Source organism: Grammomys surdaster, unplaced genomic scaffold (genome assembly GCF_004785775.1).
Source record: "Grammomys surdaster isolate TR1022 unplaced genomic scaffold, NIH_TR_1.0 127, whole genome shotgun sequence".
Taxonomy (NCBI): domain Eukaryota; kingdom Metazoa; phylum Chordata; class Mammalia; order Rodentia; family Muridae; genus Grammomys; species Grammomys surdaster.
In genome coordinates this window covers 7,939,760-7,959,349 of record NW_021604585.1, presented here as the reverse complement: position 1 = coordinate 7,959,349, position 19,590 = coordinate 7,939,760, and the positions used below count along the sequence as shown (strand labels likewise).

The 19,590-nt window shown below is 36.1% G+C and overlaps 1 protein-coding gene across 1 annotated transcript in view; it reads right to left on the bottom strand.

Annotated features, from left to right (window-relative positions):
* Positions 1 to 19,590, bottom strand: part of Gphn (gephyrin) — a 442,000-nt gene that overhangs the window by 93,598 nt on the left and 328,812 nt on the right. The window contains exon 11 of the mRNA XM_028788870.1: positions 8,960 to 9,097. Within this exon, the coding sequence (XP_028644703.1) occupies positions 8,960 to 9,097 (138 nt within the window). The remainder of the gene's footprint in view (positions 1 to 8,959; positions 9,098 to 19,590) is intronic.

Here is a 19,590-nt window from a genome sequence, read left to right as displayed (position 1 = left end):
ATGAAATAAAACATACTGCTTATTCAAAGTGCTAGTAAGTACATTTGCATTTTTCTATCTAAAATACTCATTAACTGCCAATATGGTGAAAGTGTAATGGTTCACATTATAAAATATAAGGTTTATTTTATCACTATAGTTTAATTTATTTCTATATATGAAATAGCTTTCCAAAGTTTCTAAAATGTTCTGAGGTCATAGAAAGTTGTTTCAATTATAAGCCACTTTTAGTAATACTAATTACTTTTAGTATTATTCTTTAATATTTATTTGCCTCTATGTGTGTATGTGTATATGAGTGCACATACTATGTTTGTGGAGGTCAGAAGACAACTTACAGGAGTCTGGTCTCTGTCTATATGTGGATCCTTGGAGTCAAACTCCGGTTGTCAAGCATGAAATCAAGTGCCTTTTCCCATCTCTCCTGTTGCTAGTAGCAACCGCCTTAATTACTATCCTTCAGCTTGTCCTCTGCTCTACAGGGGAAGATACTCCAGCATATTTTGTAACCATGTAGTACAGTACTATAAAATAATCCCTAACTTCTAGAGCATTGATTCATTTGCTTTAGGAATAAGGCAAAGACATAGTGTTTAAGTGTTTTAACATTTGTTTATTTAGTTTCTGTTACTATGTATGTGTGTTATACTGCATGAATGTTTTTGGAAGTCAATGGAACCAGCAGTAGTTGGTTCTCTCCTTCTATAGTGTAGGTTCTGGGGATCAAACTCAGGTCTTCAGACTTGGCAGCAACTGACCACAAAAGATAAGGGATTTTGATACTGTTCTTTCTTAAATAATTTTCTTTTCATTTTAACTGTAGTATATTTCCTTTGCTTATATTCTGGAGTTTAACAGTATTGACATAGATTATTTAACTTTAAGATAGTGAATAAAAAGACTGCTAAATAATCTATAACAAATAAGGTATGTATATTAAGGTACCTAAAAAGAATGGAAAAATTAGTAATATTTAAATATAAAACTCTTAAAAATTGTAACTATACTTGATGAAACTTGGGTGTATTAATTAAAATCTTACTAAAATCAATTATTCCTCTTTTCTTTTGAGATAAGTGTTCTCCTGTTGCCAAGGTAGGCCTTGATGTCATGACCTTCTTGCCTTATCCTCCCAAGTGTGGGATTTCAGCACCATATCTAGCAACACTTGCTTTTTGATTAATAATGTATTTTTATCAGAATTGCTTAAATGAGATTTATAATATACTTTTATTTATATTTTTGTGTGTATGTGAGTATTATAGCAAAATTATAGTTGTGAGATACAGATATCTGTACACATATGGAGAGCTGCCTGGTGATATGCAATTTTTGAAGGTTAAGAACATCACAGTTATTTTCAGGTGAGATTACATACATTTACAGATCACAGACATACAGACAATAGCCCCTTTTATATTCAGTTTTACTTTTTGTAGTGAGTTGTTCACCAGTAAGTTACTTAAAACATTAAATGAAAATTCCAGAAATCACTCAAAAGCTTAAAATTGTGTGCAGTTCTGAGTCCATTGGTGACATTTTATATAAACTCACTCAGTCTTGCCTATGACACGAACCAGGTTTTTCTTCTAAATATTCACAGTGCTATGTTCCTAGTAGAAGGATGCAGAAAGAAGACTAAAGATAAGGATGTGTTTATTAGGATAAAGAAACTGCAGAATTCAGTAAGCTGTAGACATTTTAGAGGTATAATGTGGCCATCGGCTAAAAGTGTAAGTATACCTAAAGGGAATGGTTTCAGCTGGCCATATTGGTAGAAAAAAAATAGGAAAAGTTAAAGCAAAAACCAGAAAAACCACTATACAAGGTGTTATTTGTAAATAAATAGCATTGTTCTAAGTGGAAACAATATACTCCAGTGTGCAGGGTCCCTTGGGAGAAGGAAGCTTCAGTACTCATCATCTTTAGGGTCAATGTAGCCTTGGAATTCTGACTTCTGAGATCCCAACTATCAGTTCAGAATCTAGTTATACTGCTGTGGTCCAAGGTGTTACTTTAGACCTGTGGTTCTGATCTGATTTGATGTTTGGTATCCTGTTTCAACCAGTTTCATAGAATTGAAGGGGTGACTGAGGTTTTTACTTCTGTTGGTTGCCTTGGTGCTTAGTGTGTAGCCTTGGTCTTGATGGCACATAGCCAAGATGGGATCACTTCAGTGATTCCATTTGATTATCAACACCAGCTTTTACTAATCCTCACTGCTGAGATTCATGCCGATATACTTCTAAAGAATAAAATATCCCAACAGGCCCAGAAAAGGAAGTCAAAATGAAAAGACAAATCCACTCCAATAGATGTGCAAAGCAATAAACATGAAGAATATGACACAGCCACCAATTCTCCCTTAAGAGTATCCAAAAGTACATATGTAGCTATAAAGCCTGGGAAATGATTTAGGGTTTTACTTTTTTAAAGAATTAATGATCATATAGAAGATTCAAACAAAGAAATGCATTAAGGAAATCTATCCAAAACCTTGACAAAACATTATCCAAAGTGAATGTACAGGTAAAAATCAGCAACCCTTCAAGACTCATATAGAAAAGGACTACAAACAAATAGAAAACAAAACCAAGCAAGTTTAGATATAACTATAGTGATAGGTAGACTTCAAACCAAAACTAACTAGAAAGAGATTAAAAAGGAGCCCCTAATTATATAAAACAAACATTGCGTGGCACAAAGTTCACATTCATTCTGACATAATAATAGCAGGGGTTTTCAATTCTCTATTCTCATATTTAGATAGATCTTCCAAACTACTACAATGAGACTTCAGAGCTAAACTATATTATGGATCAACTAGACTTGATAAACTAGAATATTCCAACCAATAGATGAAGAATACACGTTTTTCTCAGAAGCACTAGGAGCCTATTCTAAAATCAATCAAATAACAGAACAGAAACCAAGTTTCATCATCATCATCGTCATCATCATCATACGGGATAAAATTTGAAATCAACAATAACAGAAACTATAGAAAACTCAAACATTCTTTGAGACTAAAGAATGTATTAATGTAAAATATGTATTAACATATTTGAACAAGCAGTGGCTCATCCAAGATATTAAGCAGGAAACCAAAAAAAATCCTGGAGAAATATGATAATGAAAACAAGACCTATCAGATTTGTAAAGAAGGCAAAATGGCCAGGGTAGGAGGAAAGTAACCGAAATGCATTTTATACACACATGAAACTGTAAAAAAATAAAATTATTTCACAAGGTCTCTGTTTGAAAACAGGAATTCGTACAAAATTTACTTTGATTTAAAACTTAAGCTTTTCATTGGTACGAGTTTCTTATTGATATAGAAGTGAGATTAATATTGTTACTCTCATAGGCACTGTGCCTATATAACACATTTAGGAATACAAGGCTTAGGCCCAGTACTTCTTTAACTTTTAAAAACTGATTTGAGATGATTAGCCTGTGAGTTAAGGGCCTATAGCAAATTCATGGCTCTGAGTTTATTGTTAGGGTGTTTTCTATATTTTATTTAGAAATAGCTGAGAGGAGTTAACAGACAACAGTCCAGATTGCCTTACATGGATAGTTGGTTTTCAAAACATCAGAAGTTCACAGAATTGATGTTACAAACATTTCTGCATTAAGGTTCATTTTGATTAGAGACCTATCTGCTCCTGACAGCTTCCTGTCTTGGATTCTAAGAAGAAATTGAGCATCTTTGGAGTTACTCCAGTTGTGGTGAGACAGCCACTAGGCAAGAATTGCCTCTTTTCATCTACAGACAAATTACTGTCCTGAAAAGGACACACTTGCAGAATAGTCGACTGATTATATCTGCCAAGACAGAGTAATCAGGGCTTAATAATTCTGCATCACTAGGTCTGTCAGATGATCCTGTGGGCCAGAAGGCTGAAGATCGGAAGCTCCAACGTTTTGTAGTATAGGGACTGTCCAGGTATTCAGCGGTCTCTATAAATTGGCTAAGTTTTAGAAGCCATGCTTTGTGCTTCCCGTAATTTCAGTTAATTCAGTCATTCTGGATTTCTGATGGGGTTGAAGACAATCCCAGCTATTTACTTTGAGAGAAAAGAGTTGAGAGGATGGTTTTCAGCTGACATTCATTCTAAAGCCAAGAAAAAAAGCTAGGTTCAGAACTAAGTCTTTTAGTTAGGAGAGATGACAGACGTTCTGGTTAGTCAACAAATTGATGGACTGGGTATTAGGTCTATCTTGTACTTTACTGATAAAAATTGGTATAGTTATGCTCTAACTGTAGTTTGAGAGAAAAAATTTATCTTAACAGGAAGGGTGATATGTAGGAGGAGCTATGGTGGGAGGAGTAAGGAGAGGAAGAGGAGGAGTAAGGAGAGGAGAAGCTAGGAGATGAGAGAGAGGGGGGAGAGGAACATGGAGGTGGATGTTCACATGTCTCCACCAGCCAAAGATCGTTGGTATATCTAGGTTGGGTATTGGGTTACACTTCTGATTGTATGAGCATCTTGTTATTGAGCATTACTAAACTTATAAACCTTTGATTAATATTTTAAAAAATAAAAATAAAAAAAATAAAAAAAAGAAGAAAAGAGGAATTCGATTTAGGAAGTTTTAAAAACACAATTTCCATTTGAACAGATTATTCACATGAAAATGGAATAGAGAATTGGGGTGGAGATGGTATGAAACTGCAAGGAACTTCTAATGCATAAAGCTAATAATGCTCAAATGAAAAACAGTGGCAGTGGGGATGAAGACCAGGAATGCATTCTAGAGGCTATAGAAGAAAAAGTATTGCTACAAAGATAGGAAATTGAAGTTCAGTATCTGTCATGAAAACTTATTAGAAGGAAACATGCAATGAATATAGTGTTAGGATTTGTAGCTTAGTTAAGGTCTAGGCAGTGACAAGATAACAAAAATCACTTATTGATGGCACTTGAACTACTAACCTACATAAAGTCATATGAAATAAATATACAGACTACGGAAAGGGGCCAGTAATGCTCATAAATGAACTGACAAAAGGCAAGGGTACAAAGGAGGTAACGAAGAAGAGTAACTCTTCTGACTTTACTCTGTCTGCCCTAGATGATGAGGAAGTTCTATTTTCAGTCAGCTTTCTGTACATATGACATTACATAGAACTAGTCTTAGAAGATGTTTAGTCAATTTTTGTTGAAAAAACTGAATTAGACCTTTATATATGTTCTAAACATCTAACTAAAATGTCTAGGTCTAATTATATGCTCTTGGGTATAAAAATAACTGTGTTGCATCCAGCTCAAAGGCTGACTGTTAAACTGGTCAGTATTTTTCATCATCATCTGTGGAAGTACTTGATACAAGCTAACCACTCATGCAGATTTTATTAATTGTGATTGATCTGCTCCAACAAAGAGGAGAGAGCTTATGAGAGAAGGAAGTTTTCTCCTGGTAGAGAATGAAATAGTAATTTTTAAATCTTATTCTTGAAATTTCTGTTGTAAATGTGACTTGGAATACAGAATTTGATTTCTCTAAGAAACCAAACTGATCATGGGGTCCTCAGTGGAGGAGGTAGAGAAAAGACTGAAGGGGCTGATGGGGCTTGTGGCCTCATTGAAAGAGTGACAATACCAACCAACCAGAGCTCCCAGGGTCTAAACCGCCAGCCTGGGAATATGCGTGGAGGAACCCATGGCTCCAGCTGTATATGTAGTGGAGAATTGCCTTGTCACGCATTGGTAGGAGAGGAGGTCCTTGGTCCCTTGAAGGCTGGATGTCCCAGTCTGGGGGAATTTGAGGGTGGGGAAGGGGGAGTGGGTGGACGGTTGAGGGCACATCCTCATACAAGTAGCAGGAAGGGGGACAGGATAAGGGGTTTCTGGGGACAGGATAAGGAATGGTGAAGGGGATAACATCTAAAATGTAAATAAATAAAATACCCAATTTAAAGAAAATAAGAAAGAAATCAATGTTAAGAGAAAGGCCATTGAAATTACAGGGAACCAGGTCTGGTTAGTTAATTTCTGTTATAAATGTATTAAAATTTTAACAATCTATAGTTACATTTGTATTTTCTAAATATATCTTTGCTTGCATTACTACCAATAAGTAATTGAATATTCCATATTTAACAGTAAATAATTTCATTAATACTGACTTCTAAAATAATTTCTGACAATTTCCTTATTCTAGTGAGTTTCCTAACTTTTATTTCATTTAGCAGAGTAAAATGAAAACAACAGAAAATGTTAAATCTAAAAGAATGTGAGTCAAAGATGTAGGATTAGTGGAAGCTGTTTAAACCTATTTTTGTCTAAGCAAGGCCAGGACAAAGGAGTTAGAACATGGCACCTACTATTTCACTAATTTCAGGTCTTTAACATCATTTGTTATGCCAACTACCATTATTAAAAATATTTTAATGCTGGGCCAGGAGAACCATTATGTAACAGAAAGAATGTAAGTCTTGATACCTTACTCCCATTCCTTTTTTGCTTTTGAGTCTGAGTTTCCTTGCAGAAAAATTAGGATGTTGTATAACTATTCTCTAATGTTCATTGTAGTTTAAACACACCAGTTTTAAGATTCTATAAATAAAACTCTTTACTCAGACATTTATTTCTTTGTGTGTGTATTTATATGTGAATGTGCACATGTGTCTGGAAGGCACCTTGGGTGGTATTCCTCAGAAGCTGTCCACCTTGATTTTTGAGACAGGGTCATTTATAAGGACCTGAAGTTCACCAAAAAGGGTAATCTGGATGGCCACTGAGTCTCAGGGATCTAAGTGTCTCCATATTCCCAAACTGGGTTCACAAGCATGTGCCAGCACACCAAGCTTTTTATGTGAGTATTGAGAATTAAATTTGTATCCTCATGCTTGCACAGTAATCATTTTACTGACGGAACTATTACCCAAAACCTAAAATTATTTTGTGATGTTTCCATCTTTATGAAGAACTAAGAACTATATTTTACTTGAAAAATATCAAGTAGAGAGAATATCTGTGTATTGTATGGATGCTGCATCACTTGTCAATTAAAAAAAAAAACCCAAAACTATGGCCTATAGGAAAGAATAAAATAGAAGGTGGGACATCTGGAAGGCAGAAAGAATTCTGGGATAGAGCCAGGCATGGGAGATTCACCCAGGTAGACGTGACAAGAAGGATGTATGATATCTGAGCACAGATAACCAGCCATGTGGCAGAATGTAGGTTAAAATAAATGATTTATTCTAAGTTATGATCTAGTCAGAAGAAGAACCTATCTATATATAGTCAAAGCATTTGCAAATAAATTTTGAATCTGAGTCTTATTTCTGGGACCATGAGGCTAGGAGGAAGAACCAAGACCAATCATCTACAAAGTACAACTTTTTGGGAGGTGGGGTTTGATCACAAGTGAAGTGTTCAGGAGCTTAGTCTGCTGGAAATCAATGTCAAAATACAATTTGTCAGGCTATTAGAAATGGAAGTTGATTAAATACTTACTTCAGTGTTAATGTTTAACGCTTCCCAAAGGCCCAAGTGTACCAAGGCTGGCACTGTGAGATGCAATGGACTTTCCAGAGAGGCTTTGCAGTATACGTCAGTCATTGGGGAGGGCATATCGATAAGGGAACTGGGGGACTCTGGCCTCTTCCTTTTCTTCTTACATTTTGTTTCCTGGTTTCTGAGGTAAGTTGTTTGTTTTGTCACTGACTCTTGCCATAATGTGATGCCTCATTAGAGGTTCAAAGTTCCGGGACCACTTGATCATGAATTAGAATTTCTTAAAGAAAGATAACTGGCATGGTGGTGCATACCTTTAAACCCAGCATTTAGGAGGCTGAAGCAGGTGGATCTCCATGAGTTCAAGTTCAGTATGGATTACAAAGTGAGTTCCAGTCCAGACAGGGATACACGATGAGACACTATTTCAACAAATCACCATTACTACTTCCCCCCATGCCCCAAACCAACCAACCAACCAACCAACCAACCAAACAAACAAAAGACCAAACAGGCATTTTTTTCTTTCTAAGTTCATTATGTCAGGTATTTTTTTTGCTACAATGGCTGAAAACTAAGACAACAACATTTCCATTATCTTTTCTTAAACTATTCTGAATGCTCTTCTGGACTAGGAGCAAAAAACCAAGATGGTATGTAAAACAGGAAATAGATCAAAGTAATTATTTAATGACCCAAGAATAAAGTAGGTTATTTTTAGCTACAGATGCTTCTTAGTGTATGCTATATACTAATAACCATTTGAAGTTGAAAATATTAATTCAAAAATGCATTTAAATGGAGCATGGTGGCATATGCCTGTAATCTTAGCACCTGAGGCTAGTGCAGAAGAATCACAGATTGAAAGCCAGCCTAGGCTACATAGTAATATCTTACCAAAAAAAGAAGCATTTGATATCTAATCTAACCTATTCTATAGCATAGCTCTATTATTTGATACATGATTACCCTGGCTACATGGCTGACAGCTTGCTTTTGTACCCAGCATTATAAGACAATATCATATCACACATTACTAGTCCCAAACTACAAGAGTGGACACAGTAAACTCTAATTTTCTGGATGTGTGCTACTTTTAACCTTTATACAGCTGAAATTAAGTCAGAAACTGTCTGAATGAACTTTCTTCAACACATGGTTACAAGACATCCAACTCCTAATACAGAAGTTATCCGATGGACTCGTAACTACCTTATTTTTCTTACTTAGTGCTGATAGCACCATCTTTAGGGTATAGAACTGGTATTTTAGAAAAAAAAGCACAGATGGTCCTCCCATATTTTTATGAAATGAAAGAGATCTAGTATTTTATACTGAGTATTAAGTAAATTCTAGTTTAATAGAATATAGAAACAGGAAGGAAGATTCTGATGTTGATAATGGTGAGTCAGCACTGTCTTTTAGGAACTGGTGCATTCATGTTGCATGAGTCTCTTAAAAGACAAAGACCAAGACAACTACGAAAGTACCTCGGTAATTGATGATTTCTGTACCAAGCACCGGAGTCATCTCCAGGACTGTAATGAAGGCTTTGTCCATAGACGTCAGAGGAAAAGGAGACATGCGATGTCTTCTAGCCACCTTGGTGATATCTACAGCACTGTGACCTAAACAGAAGACAGTGAACTGAGAATAAGACACTCAAACACTGATTAACAAGGAAGAATGACCTTAAATATCTAAACTTCCAATTTCTGGGTTCTTGTGAGACACTATTTCTCCTGTAGCTGACACATGTTTGTAGAACATTAAATAAAGTTAGAAATGTTATATATAGCATGTACCAAAACTGTAAAATTTAATGATACTGGCAGATCATTGAGTGTTTACTATGAGTCAAGTAATCTTATAGTGAGGTACTGTTACTATTTTTTACATAGGAAGAAAGAAGCTTAGATAGGATTTTTATCTTTGCCTAAGTCATACAGCTGGTGACAGAAGAGCCAGGATATAAACCTAGGTATTTTTGGCTTCAGGTTAATATCTTCAACTATTGTACTAACCTTTAGACATTAATGAACTAGTTGGTAAAATGAATTTATTTAGGATTCATGGAATTGTTCTTTTTCCTGTAAAAGCCATGGAAAATTATATGCAGCTGTCCACTCTTATGTAATCTTATTTAGTCCTTTGGGATTAATGCCATACATACAGAAAAACTGCTTATATTTTAACTCTGACATCAATGTCTACCCTCCACTTTATATTTGTGTATTATATAAGAGCTAGTAGATAATATATTTTTCCAGGCTGGTAATCATCTAACATTTACTTGAATATGCAACATCAACTCAAACCTAAAATTTCCAAAAATAAGCTCTTAAATTTCTAACCTCCTTCATCATCCATTGGATGTTAGATTATCTTCGAATTTTCAACAGAATGAATTCTTTTTACCAGTTTTATACCTGGGCAAAACAGTGGAGACATCCTTGAGTCTTCTCTTTCTGTTAAAACTACACCCAAGCTAACTTTAAAGTGTACCCAGCCTATGATGGTTACGTCTCACTTCCACGGTGACGGTAAGAGCTGGATGTCATCTGGGTCTGGTACCTAGTCTCCTCGTTCTATCCTTGTCCCATCGCTGTTTGTTTACCACATCGTTATGTAATCCTTTCTAAGTCACAACCTACTAATAATACATGCCTATAACTTTCAAAGACTTGGAACTTCACTTACATTATAGTATTTGTTAATGTCTACGAAGCCAATAAACCATCACTTCCATTATTCTTGTCTTCTAGCTTGTTTGGGTTCACTGTGCTTCAGCCATACTGCTTTCTTTCTTTTTAGCAATTGTTTAAAGTATCCCTTTCTTTAGGGCCTTTGTGCTTGCTCTTTTCTCCCTGGGGGAACTTTCTGTCAAATATTATACTGCTACCTAGCCCTCATTTCTTTCAGATTTTTGTTTGTACCACCTCCTCAGAAGTTTTTATGAATACTCTCTGTATAATAATGCATGCTATAATTTTATTCCCATTTCCCTACTTCATTTCACATATAATATACAGACACTCACAGTCATATCTACAGTACATAAAAATAAATATTTCTTGAGGTAATAAAATGAATCATTTGATGATAGAGACATTTCTTTCTCTCTGTGTGTATGTGTTTTCATGTGTGTACAAGTTCATTCAGGTCATGTTTATATGACATGCATGCTTTTATGTATGGAGACTAGAGGAGAATCTTAGATGTCATTCTTTAGGAGTTATTCCCCGCTGTTATTTTTTTGGTGGGGGAAGAATTTTCATTAGCCTGAGGATCACTAAGTAAGCCAGGGCTAGCTGACTAGCAAGTTCCAGGGATTTGTCTGCTCCATTTCTCCAGCACTGGGATTACAAAGGTAACACTGGGTCCAGGTTTTTAATACATGGGTTCCTGGCATCAAACTTAAGTCTTTACGTTTGTAAGAACATTTCTTTATGAAGTAAACCATCTCCCTAGCCCCAAAGGCAGACTTCTTGATCACTATATCTTCATGTATGAATAACTAACCTTTACCATTGGAGCCCCAAAATCTTTGTAGAACTAAGAATAAATAGAAAAGAGAAATTGCAAGCACTACTGGTCTTTTAACTGGACATACAGTCCTTTATTTTCTTAGCCAATTTTTGTCTGGGAGAGGTCTTTGATGTAACTCTGACAGCAAGATATCGGAAGAAATCTCTGGGAGAAGATATTTTATTACAAATACTAAGATTAAAATAAATCCTCCCCAAAAGAAGCTTTTATCCTGTCTTCTATCTGGAACATGGCAGGCTACTTGGAGGTATTGTGGTCATTTTTTAACAATGAGGATGTAAATGTCATAGCCCTTTTATATCCTCAAATCTGAGTTGCTAGATAAGCCCTGCACTGCTTATCTCTGGACTTCTAATATGTAAAATAAATAAGCTCTTATTTTTAAAAACTACTTTGTAATGGTTATATATGCTTACCCCTCAGAATATTATAGTTTCTCGTTGTTGTATATCACTAAATGCTGTGCTTTTACTATGACTCCAGCAGCTGATTCAAATATGCTCACTAAAACGTATTATCCCAAAGAATTTCCAACCTATGATTCAAAAGAGCCCCCTTACACATATAAAACTTCTTATATTATGTAACGGTTTATCACATACACAATATATAAAATCACAGAAATGTAAAGCTCAAAGATGTTAGTAATTACTTAGTAATCTATCTGAGTAATATTTTCTACTTAATATTGTACTTTAAGGCTTAAAAGATTATGACATTACTATGATAAGTTCAGTGATATTCTCTTGAATACTTTAATTTTAGTTGGACAAATATTCTTCATGTCTGATTTGTTTTGTAGTTTGGGTTCATTCAATATAGCTTCTCAGGGATTCTTTTTTAGACCGGTAATATTCATTTGTAAGGTAGTTATCAAAATACATTTGGAACCATAAAATAGACTTTGTTCATAAAAAATTATTTTTTTCTATTTCTTAGTTAACTCTGTCAATTTGACACAACATAGAAAACATCTGATAAGAAAGCCTAAATTGAGAACTGTATTGGCCTGTGGGTATGTCTTTTTTTTTTTCCTTTGTTGTTGTTTTGTATTTTTATTTTTCTTTTTTCTTTTTTTTCTTTTCTTTTTCTCTCTTCCTTTTTTCTTTTTGTTTTCTTTTTCTTTTTTAGTTTTTCAAGACAGGGTTTCTTTGTATAGCTCTGGCTGTCCTGGAACTCACTCTGTAGACCAGGCTGGCCTCGAACTTAGAAATCCGCCTGTCTCTGCCTCTCAAGTGCTGGGATTAAAGGCGTGTGCCACCACCGTCCGGCGGATATGTCTGTAAGACATTTTCTTGCTTATTAATTGACATTAAACTCTGCCCAATGTGGGTAGCACCATTTACTAGGCTTATGTTTTGGGCTGTATTACTATGATACAAAGAGATGAACATGAGTCTGACCCATCTATTTTATTGGATATTAGACTGGCAACTCCCACTTGTTTCTTGGGACCAACTGCTTGGAAGACTTTCTCCCAGCCTTTACTCTGAAGTAGTGTCTGTCTTTGTCATTGAGGTGTGTTTCTTGTATGCAACAAAATGCTGGATTCTCGATAAGCAAGATTCCAATAAAATAGATTTTCACCCGAAAGTTATAGAAAAAGATGAGAAAGGACACTTCATATTCATCAAAGGAAAAATACACCAAGAGAAAGTTTCAATTCTGAATATCTATGCCCCAGATGCAAGGGAAACTAAGAAAAAGGAAACTCTACTGAAGCTCAAAACACATATTGAATGCCACACAATAATAGTGGGAGACTTCAACACCCCACTCTCATCAATAGACAGGTCATTAAAACAGAAACTAAACAGAGATATAGTGAAACGAACAGAAGTTATGAACCAAATGGATTTAACAGATGTCTACAGAACATTTCACCCTAAAACAAAGAATATACCTTCTTCTCAGCACCTCATGGTATCTTCTCACAAAACAAGCCTCTACAGATACAAGAAGATTGAAATAATCCCATGTATCTGATTAGATCACCACAGACTAAGGCTAGACTTCACTATCAACAAAAACATAAAACCCACATACCCATGGAAACTGCACAACTCTCTACTCAATGATAATTTGGTCAGGGAAGAAATAAAAGACTTCCTAGAATTCAATGAAAATGATGACACAGTATTCCCAACTTATGGAACACGGAACACAAAGTAGTGCTAAGAGGAAAATTCATAGCACTAAGTGCCCTTGTAAAGAAATTGGAGAGAGCCTACACTAGCAACTTAACAGCACACATGAAAGCACTAGAACAAAAAGAAGCAAATACACCCAAGAGGAGTAGAGGGCAGGAAATAGTCAAACTCAGGGCCAAAATCAACCAAATAGAAACACAGAACAATACAAAGAATCAACAAAACCAAAAGCTGGTTCTTCGATTTTCTAGAAAATCATTCATTTCATCTAGATTTTCCAGTTTTGTTGAGTATATGCTTTTGTAGTAAAATCTAATGATTTTATGAATTTCCTCATTTCTATTATTATGTCTACCTTTTCATTTCTGATTTTGTTAATTTTGATACTATTTCTGTGTTAGTTTGGCTAAGGACTTAATCCATCTTGTTCATTTTCTAGAAAAATACAAGGAACCGAAGTTAAATCAAGTTGAGGTAAATGAAACAGCTCCATATCCCCTAAGGATATAGAAGAAGTCACTAACCAGGTTACGGCTCCCCCCCACCCCCCCAAAAAAAGCCCAGGTCCAGATGGCTTAGAGAGGAATTCTACCAGACCTTCAAAGAAGAGCTTATACCAACACTTGTCAAACTATTCTCTAAAATAGAAAGAGAAGAAAGACAGCCTAATTCACTCTATGAAGCCACAGTTACTCTGAAACCTAAACCACACAGAGACTCAACAGAGAGAGGTTCAGACCAATTCCATTCATGAACATCAATGCAAACGTACTCAATAAAACTCTAGCAAACCGAATCCAAGAGTATATCAAAACTATCATTCACCATGATCGTGGCTTCATCCCAGGGATGCAAGGTTGGCTCAAAATACAAAAATCCACTAATGTAATCCACTATATAAACAAAGTAAAAAAGAAATCACATAATCATTTCATTAGATGCTGAAAAGGCATTTGACAAAATTCAACACCCCTTCATATTAAAAGTATTGGAGAAATCAGAAATTCAAGGCCCATACCTAAATACAATAAAAACAATATGCAGCAAACCAACAGCCAATATCAAATTAAATGGAGAGATGCTTGAAACAATCCCACTAAAATCAGGGACAAGACAAGGATGCTCACTCTCCCCCATCTATTCAATAGAGTACTCAAAGCTCTAGCTAGAACAATAAGACAACAAAGGAAGATCAAGGGGATACAAACTGGCAAAGAAGAAGTCAAGGGATCACTATTTGCAGATGATATGATAGTATACATAAGCAACCCAAAAAATTCTACCAGAGAACTTCTAAAGCTGATAAACAACTTCAGCAAAGTGGCTTGATATAAAATTAACTCAAGCAAATCTGTAGCCTTCCTTTATACAAATGATAAACAGGCTGAGAAAGAAAATAGGGAAACAACACCTTCACAATAGTCAAAAATAATATAAAATATCTTGGGGTAACTCTAACAAAACGAGTGAAAGATCTGTTTGTTAAGACCTTCAAGTCTCTTAAAAAAGAAATTAAAGAAGATCTCAGAAAATGGAGAGATCTCCCATGCTCATGGATTGGTAGGATTAACATAGTAAAAATGGACATCCTACCAAAAGCAATCTACAGATTCAATGCAATCTCCATCAAAATTCCAACACAATTCTTCACAGACATGGAAAGAACAATTGTCAATTTCATATGGAAAAACAAAAAACTCAGGATAGTGAAAACAATTCTTACCAATCAAAGAACTTCTTGGGGAATCACTTTCTTGGGGAATCACCATCCCTGACCTCAAGCTGTACTACAGAACAATAGTGCTAAAAACTGCATGGTACAGAGACAGGCAGGTCAATCAATGGAATAGAAGACTCAGAAATAAACCTACACACTTATGGATACTTGATCTTTGACAAAGAAGCCAAAAATGTACAATGGAAAAAAAATCATCTTCAGTAAATGGTGCTGGTTTAACTGGCAGTCAGTACGCAGAAAAATGAAAATAGATCCATATTTGTCACCTTACCCAAAGCTGAAGTATAAGTGGGTCAAGGATGTCAACATAAAACCAGATACATTGAATCTAATAGAAAGAAGAGAGAGCATTGAACTCATTGGTACAGGGGTAATTTTCCTAAACATAACTCCAATGGCTCAAGCCCTAACATCAAGAATTGATAAATGGGACCTTATGAAATTGGAAAGCTTCTGTAAGGAAAAGAACATAGTCAATAGGACAAATAGAAAACCTACAGATTGGAAAAAAATCTTCATTAACCCCACATCCAATAGAGGGCTAATATCCAAAATCAAGAAGCTAATCTCTAAAATACCAAACAGCCAGCCCAATCAAAAAATGGGTGTAGAACTAAACCGAGAATTCACAACAGAGGAATTTTGAATGGCTGAGAAGCACTTAAAGAGATGTTCACAGTCCTTAGTGATCAGGGAAATGCAAACCAAAACGAACCTAAGATTCCACCTTACACCAATCAGAATGGCTAAGATTAAAAAACTCAGGTGACAGCATACACTGGTGAGGATGTGGAGAAAGAGGAATATTCCTCCATTGCTGGTGGGATTGCAAACTACTCTGAAAATCAATATGGAAGTTCATCAGAAAATTGGAAATAGATCTACCTGAAGACCCTGCTATACCACTCTTGGGCATAAATCCAAAAGATGCCCCACCATACCACAGGGGCACACGCTCCACTATGTTCATAGCAGCCTCATTTGTAATAGCTAGAAGGTGGAAACAACCCAGATGTCCCACGATAGAAGAATGGATACAGAAAATGTAATTCATTTAAACTGTGGAATGCTACTCAGCTATTAAGAAAGGACATCCTGAGTTTTTCAGTCAAATGGAGGATGGAACTAGAAAATATTCTCAGTGAGGTAACCCAGACCCCAAAGGACATGGATGATATGTACTCACTAATAAGTAGACATTAGCCAAAAAGTACAGAATACCTACAATTCACAGAACTCAAGAAGGTTTACAAGCAGAAGGGCCCAATTAAGGATGTTTCAATCCCACTTGGGTGGCAGAAGAAAATATTCAAGGGAGGCAGAGGGAGGGAGGGACTTGGGTAGGAGAGGGAGAGGAGAAAAGTGAACACGATTAGGTATGGGGGGTGGTAGGAGACAGGAGAGAAGCCCTGAGGACAGCAGAATGAATGAAAATATGTAACCTCTGGGTATAGTAGGTGGTGTTGGACCTTCTAGAAAACACTAGGAACTTGAGAGGTAAGTGGCTCTCAGAACTCAAAGGGATGGGACCTTAGATGAAATGCCCAACAGTAAAGAGAGGGAACTTGTAGAGTCCACCTTCAACAGAAAGACAGGGCATCAAGTGGAGAGATGGGGTTACCATCCCACAGTCATAAATTCTGACCCAGAATGGTTCTTGTCTAAAAGAACTGAGGGATCAAAATGGTGAAGAGATTGAGGGAAAGGCCGAACTTGGGATCCATCTCAAGGGGAGGCTCCTAGGCCTGACACTAATACTGATGCTATTGTGTGCTTACAGACAGGAGCCTAGCATGGCTGTCCTCTGAGAGGCCCAACAAGCAGCTGACTGAGACAGATGCAGATACTTACACCCAACCAATGAACTGAAGTCGGGGACCCCTGTGGTCGAAAAATTGGAAGAAGCTGAGGAGGAGGGCGACCCAAAGGAAGACCAGCAGTCTCAACTAACCTGGACCCCTGAGATCTCTCAGATACTGAGCCACCAAGCAGGCAGCATACTCTAGCTGGTCTGACACATATACAACATAGGAGTGCCTAGTCTGGGCTCAGCAGGAGATGCAGCCTAACCCTCAAGAAACTTGAGGCCCCAGGGAGTGAGGACGCCTGGTGGGGAGTGGGGTGGGGAGGCATCCTCTTGGAGACAGGAAGTGGAACTGTGAGAATGGGGGACCAGGAGGGAGGCAATGGCTAGACTGTAAGAAAGTAAAAGTCATGAAAAAATTACAAATAGATGAAGAAAGGCAGCTTTCATAGTAGCAATAAAATGTTTGTTCAGGTTCTTCTTGAATAAATCAAAACCTCAGAAGGAAGTTCTGTTATTCATAACAATTAATAGGAGCTTCCTAAACTACTTACAGTGTAAATCAACACTTTTTGATATATTGACACTCTCAAGGAGAAGTCCTGGTCTGTCCTTGTTTATATCTCAGCTTTTAGTATTACACAGTGTTTGTGGGTAGAATGCCTTGTATTTCTCTTTTCAGGCTCTTTCTGAATAGCAGATGACCTAGAACAAATTTTCTAGGAAATGTAATGAACACAGATGATAGTAACATGTACACTCAATTTGAACTGTTACAGTATTGGGTATGTTGAAGAATGAGTGTTCAGAGGTGGCAAGCATTTAATCTTTCAAACAAATCTTTCTAATCGAGAGAAGTTAGTTCCAAATTCCTAGGGAAACACAATGAATTCACACACTCAGTACTACAAGTCACTTTTTTTTTTTTAATAAAATGTACTTATAATTTCTTATGTTGCCTCAAATTTCATGGTTTTACAGGTTTTCTACACATATATTCAAGGTAATTGTCTTAGTTAGGGTTTTACAGCTGTGAACAGACACCATGACCAAGGCAAGCCTTATAAAGGCTAACATTTAATTGGGGCTGGCTCACAGGTTCAGAGGTTCAGTCCAGTATCATCAAGGTGGGAACATGGAAGCATCCAGACAGGCATGGTACAGGAGGAGCTGAGAGTTCTGTCTTCATCTGAAGGCCGCTGGTGGAAGACTGACTTCCAGGCAGCTCAGGTGAGGGACTTAATCCCACGCCCACAGTGACACACCTACTCCAACAAGGCCACATCTCCTACTAGTGCCACTCCCCGGGCCAAGCATGTACAAACCACCACAGTAATGTATCTCATAGCATTTCTGACATAACTTAGAAAGCGTAGATGAAAAGACTGCTTATTTTCTAGGGCTAAATAATAAATACATAAAAACCAAAACCCAAAAACAAAACAAAAACACTGCTGGGAGGTCTGTGCCTCACTATTATAACATAGGCACTGATGTCAGGGTCAGCTCTGTAACTTACCTCATGATTCATTACCACCCACAGGACAGTTTCAACTCTTTAGGACATTATATAAAATCCTTCCCTTCTACTTTTTCAGCATCCTGCTCATTGCTTATAAAACTGGCAATATTGTGGATGCGTAAACACATAGTATCATTTCATATTTTCTTGCTTTAGTATGTAATATTCTTTCTGCCTAGAATAACTTTTCTCTCAATTTTTTTGTTTCCCTGGGAAATTGCTATTTTTCCTTCACAATTTCTTTGTTTTTCAATAAAGAAAAATTAAATAGTTACGTGAACATAGAAAAAAGTTCATAGAGCAAGCCTGAAAGGCTCCTGTTGGCTAAAATTGGTATAGATTTATGGTAAAAAGACTTATTTATTAAAATAAAAATAAGAATTAATTGGCAGTAATATAATGATTTAAAAATTCTTAATTACAACATAATTTCAATTTATTAAAGTATACTTAGAAAAGTCTACAATGGCAATCTTCATGCTAATAACTGGTTCAGGCAAAAATCATCAATGTATACGAAAACTGGAAGGGAAAATAAAATCTTCAAGAAAAACAAGGTATTTATACAGGTAAAATATATCTCCATAAGGTACTTATTAAATACAAAGCCAAAAAGTTATTTCTTTGCAAAAAACCTACTATCTACCATTTCTGCCAAGTGATCCACAGTAGTATCACTAACAAAGAACAAATTTACATCATGGCATCACTGATACGATATATTGAAAAGGACACAACATTACATTCTTGACAAATTGTATAGCAATTAAATCACCGTGAAACATCAGAAAAAGCAAATTTATATAATTTAGTCATTATATAAAATGAGCAACTATATAAAATAACTGACCTATGCCCTTCATAAATATTGAGACCATGAAAGTGAAGAAAAACATGAGTAATTGCTCTAGATTAAAAGAGTCTAAAGGGACATTATTGTTAAACGTAATGTATGAATCTGGGTTGAATCCAAGATCAGAACAAAAGAATTATTCTTTTACCCATTTGCTATAAAGAACATTAGAAGAACTGGCAAAATTTAATTGGAATCAGATTATATAATAGTATTATAGTACTGTTAATTTCTTGATTTTCATAACTGTACTGACGTTATGCAAGAGAATGTCTTACTTCTTCCCATCAACCTCATTTTACCCCTATTGTAAATCCACACTGAAGCAGGGATAAAGAGGTATCAGGTCTGCAGTTTATCCACAAGCAATTTAGTAAAGAATGTGCATATTAATATGCAGATAATATGGCAACATTTAATTGTGGCAAAATATTGATATCTGGGGAGTCTGGATGAAAAGCATACAGAAACTCTTCATGATATTCTTGTAATGTTTTCTTGAGTA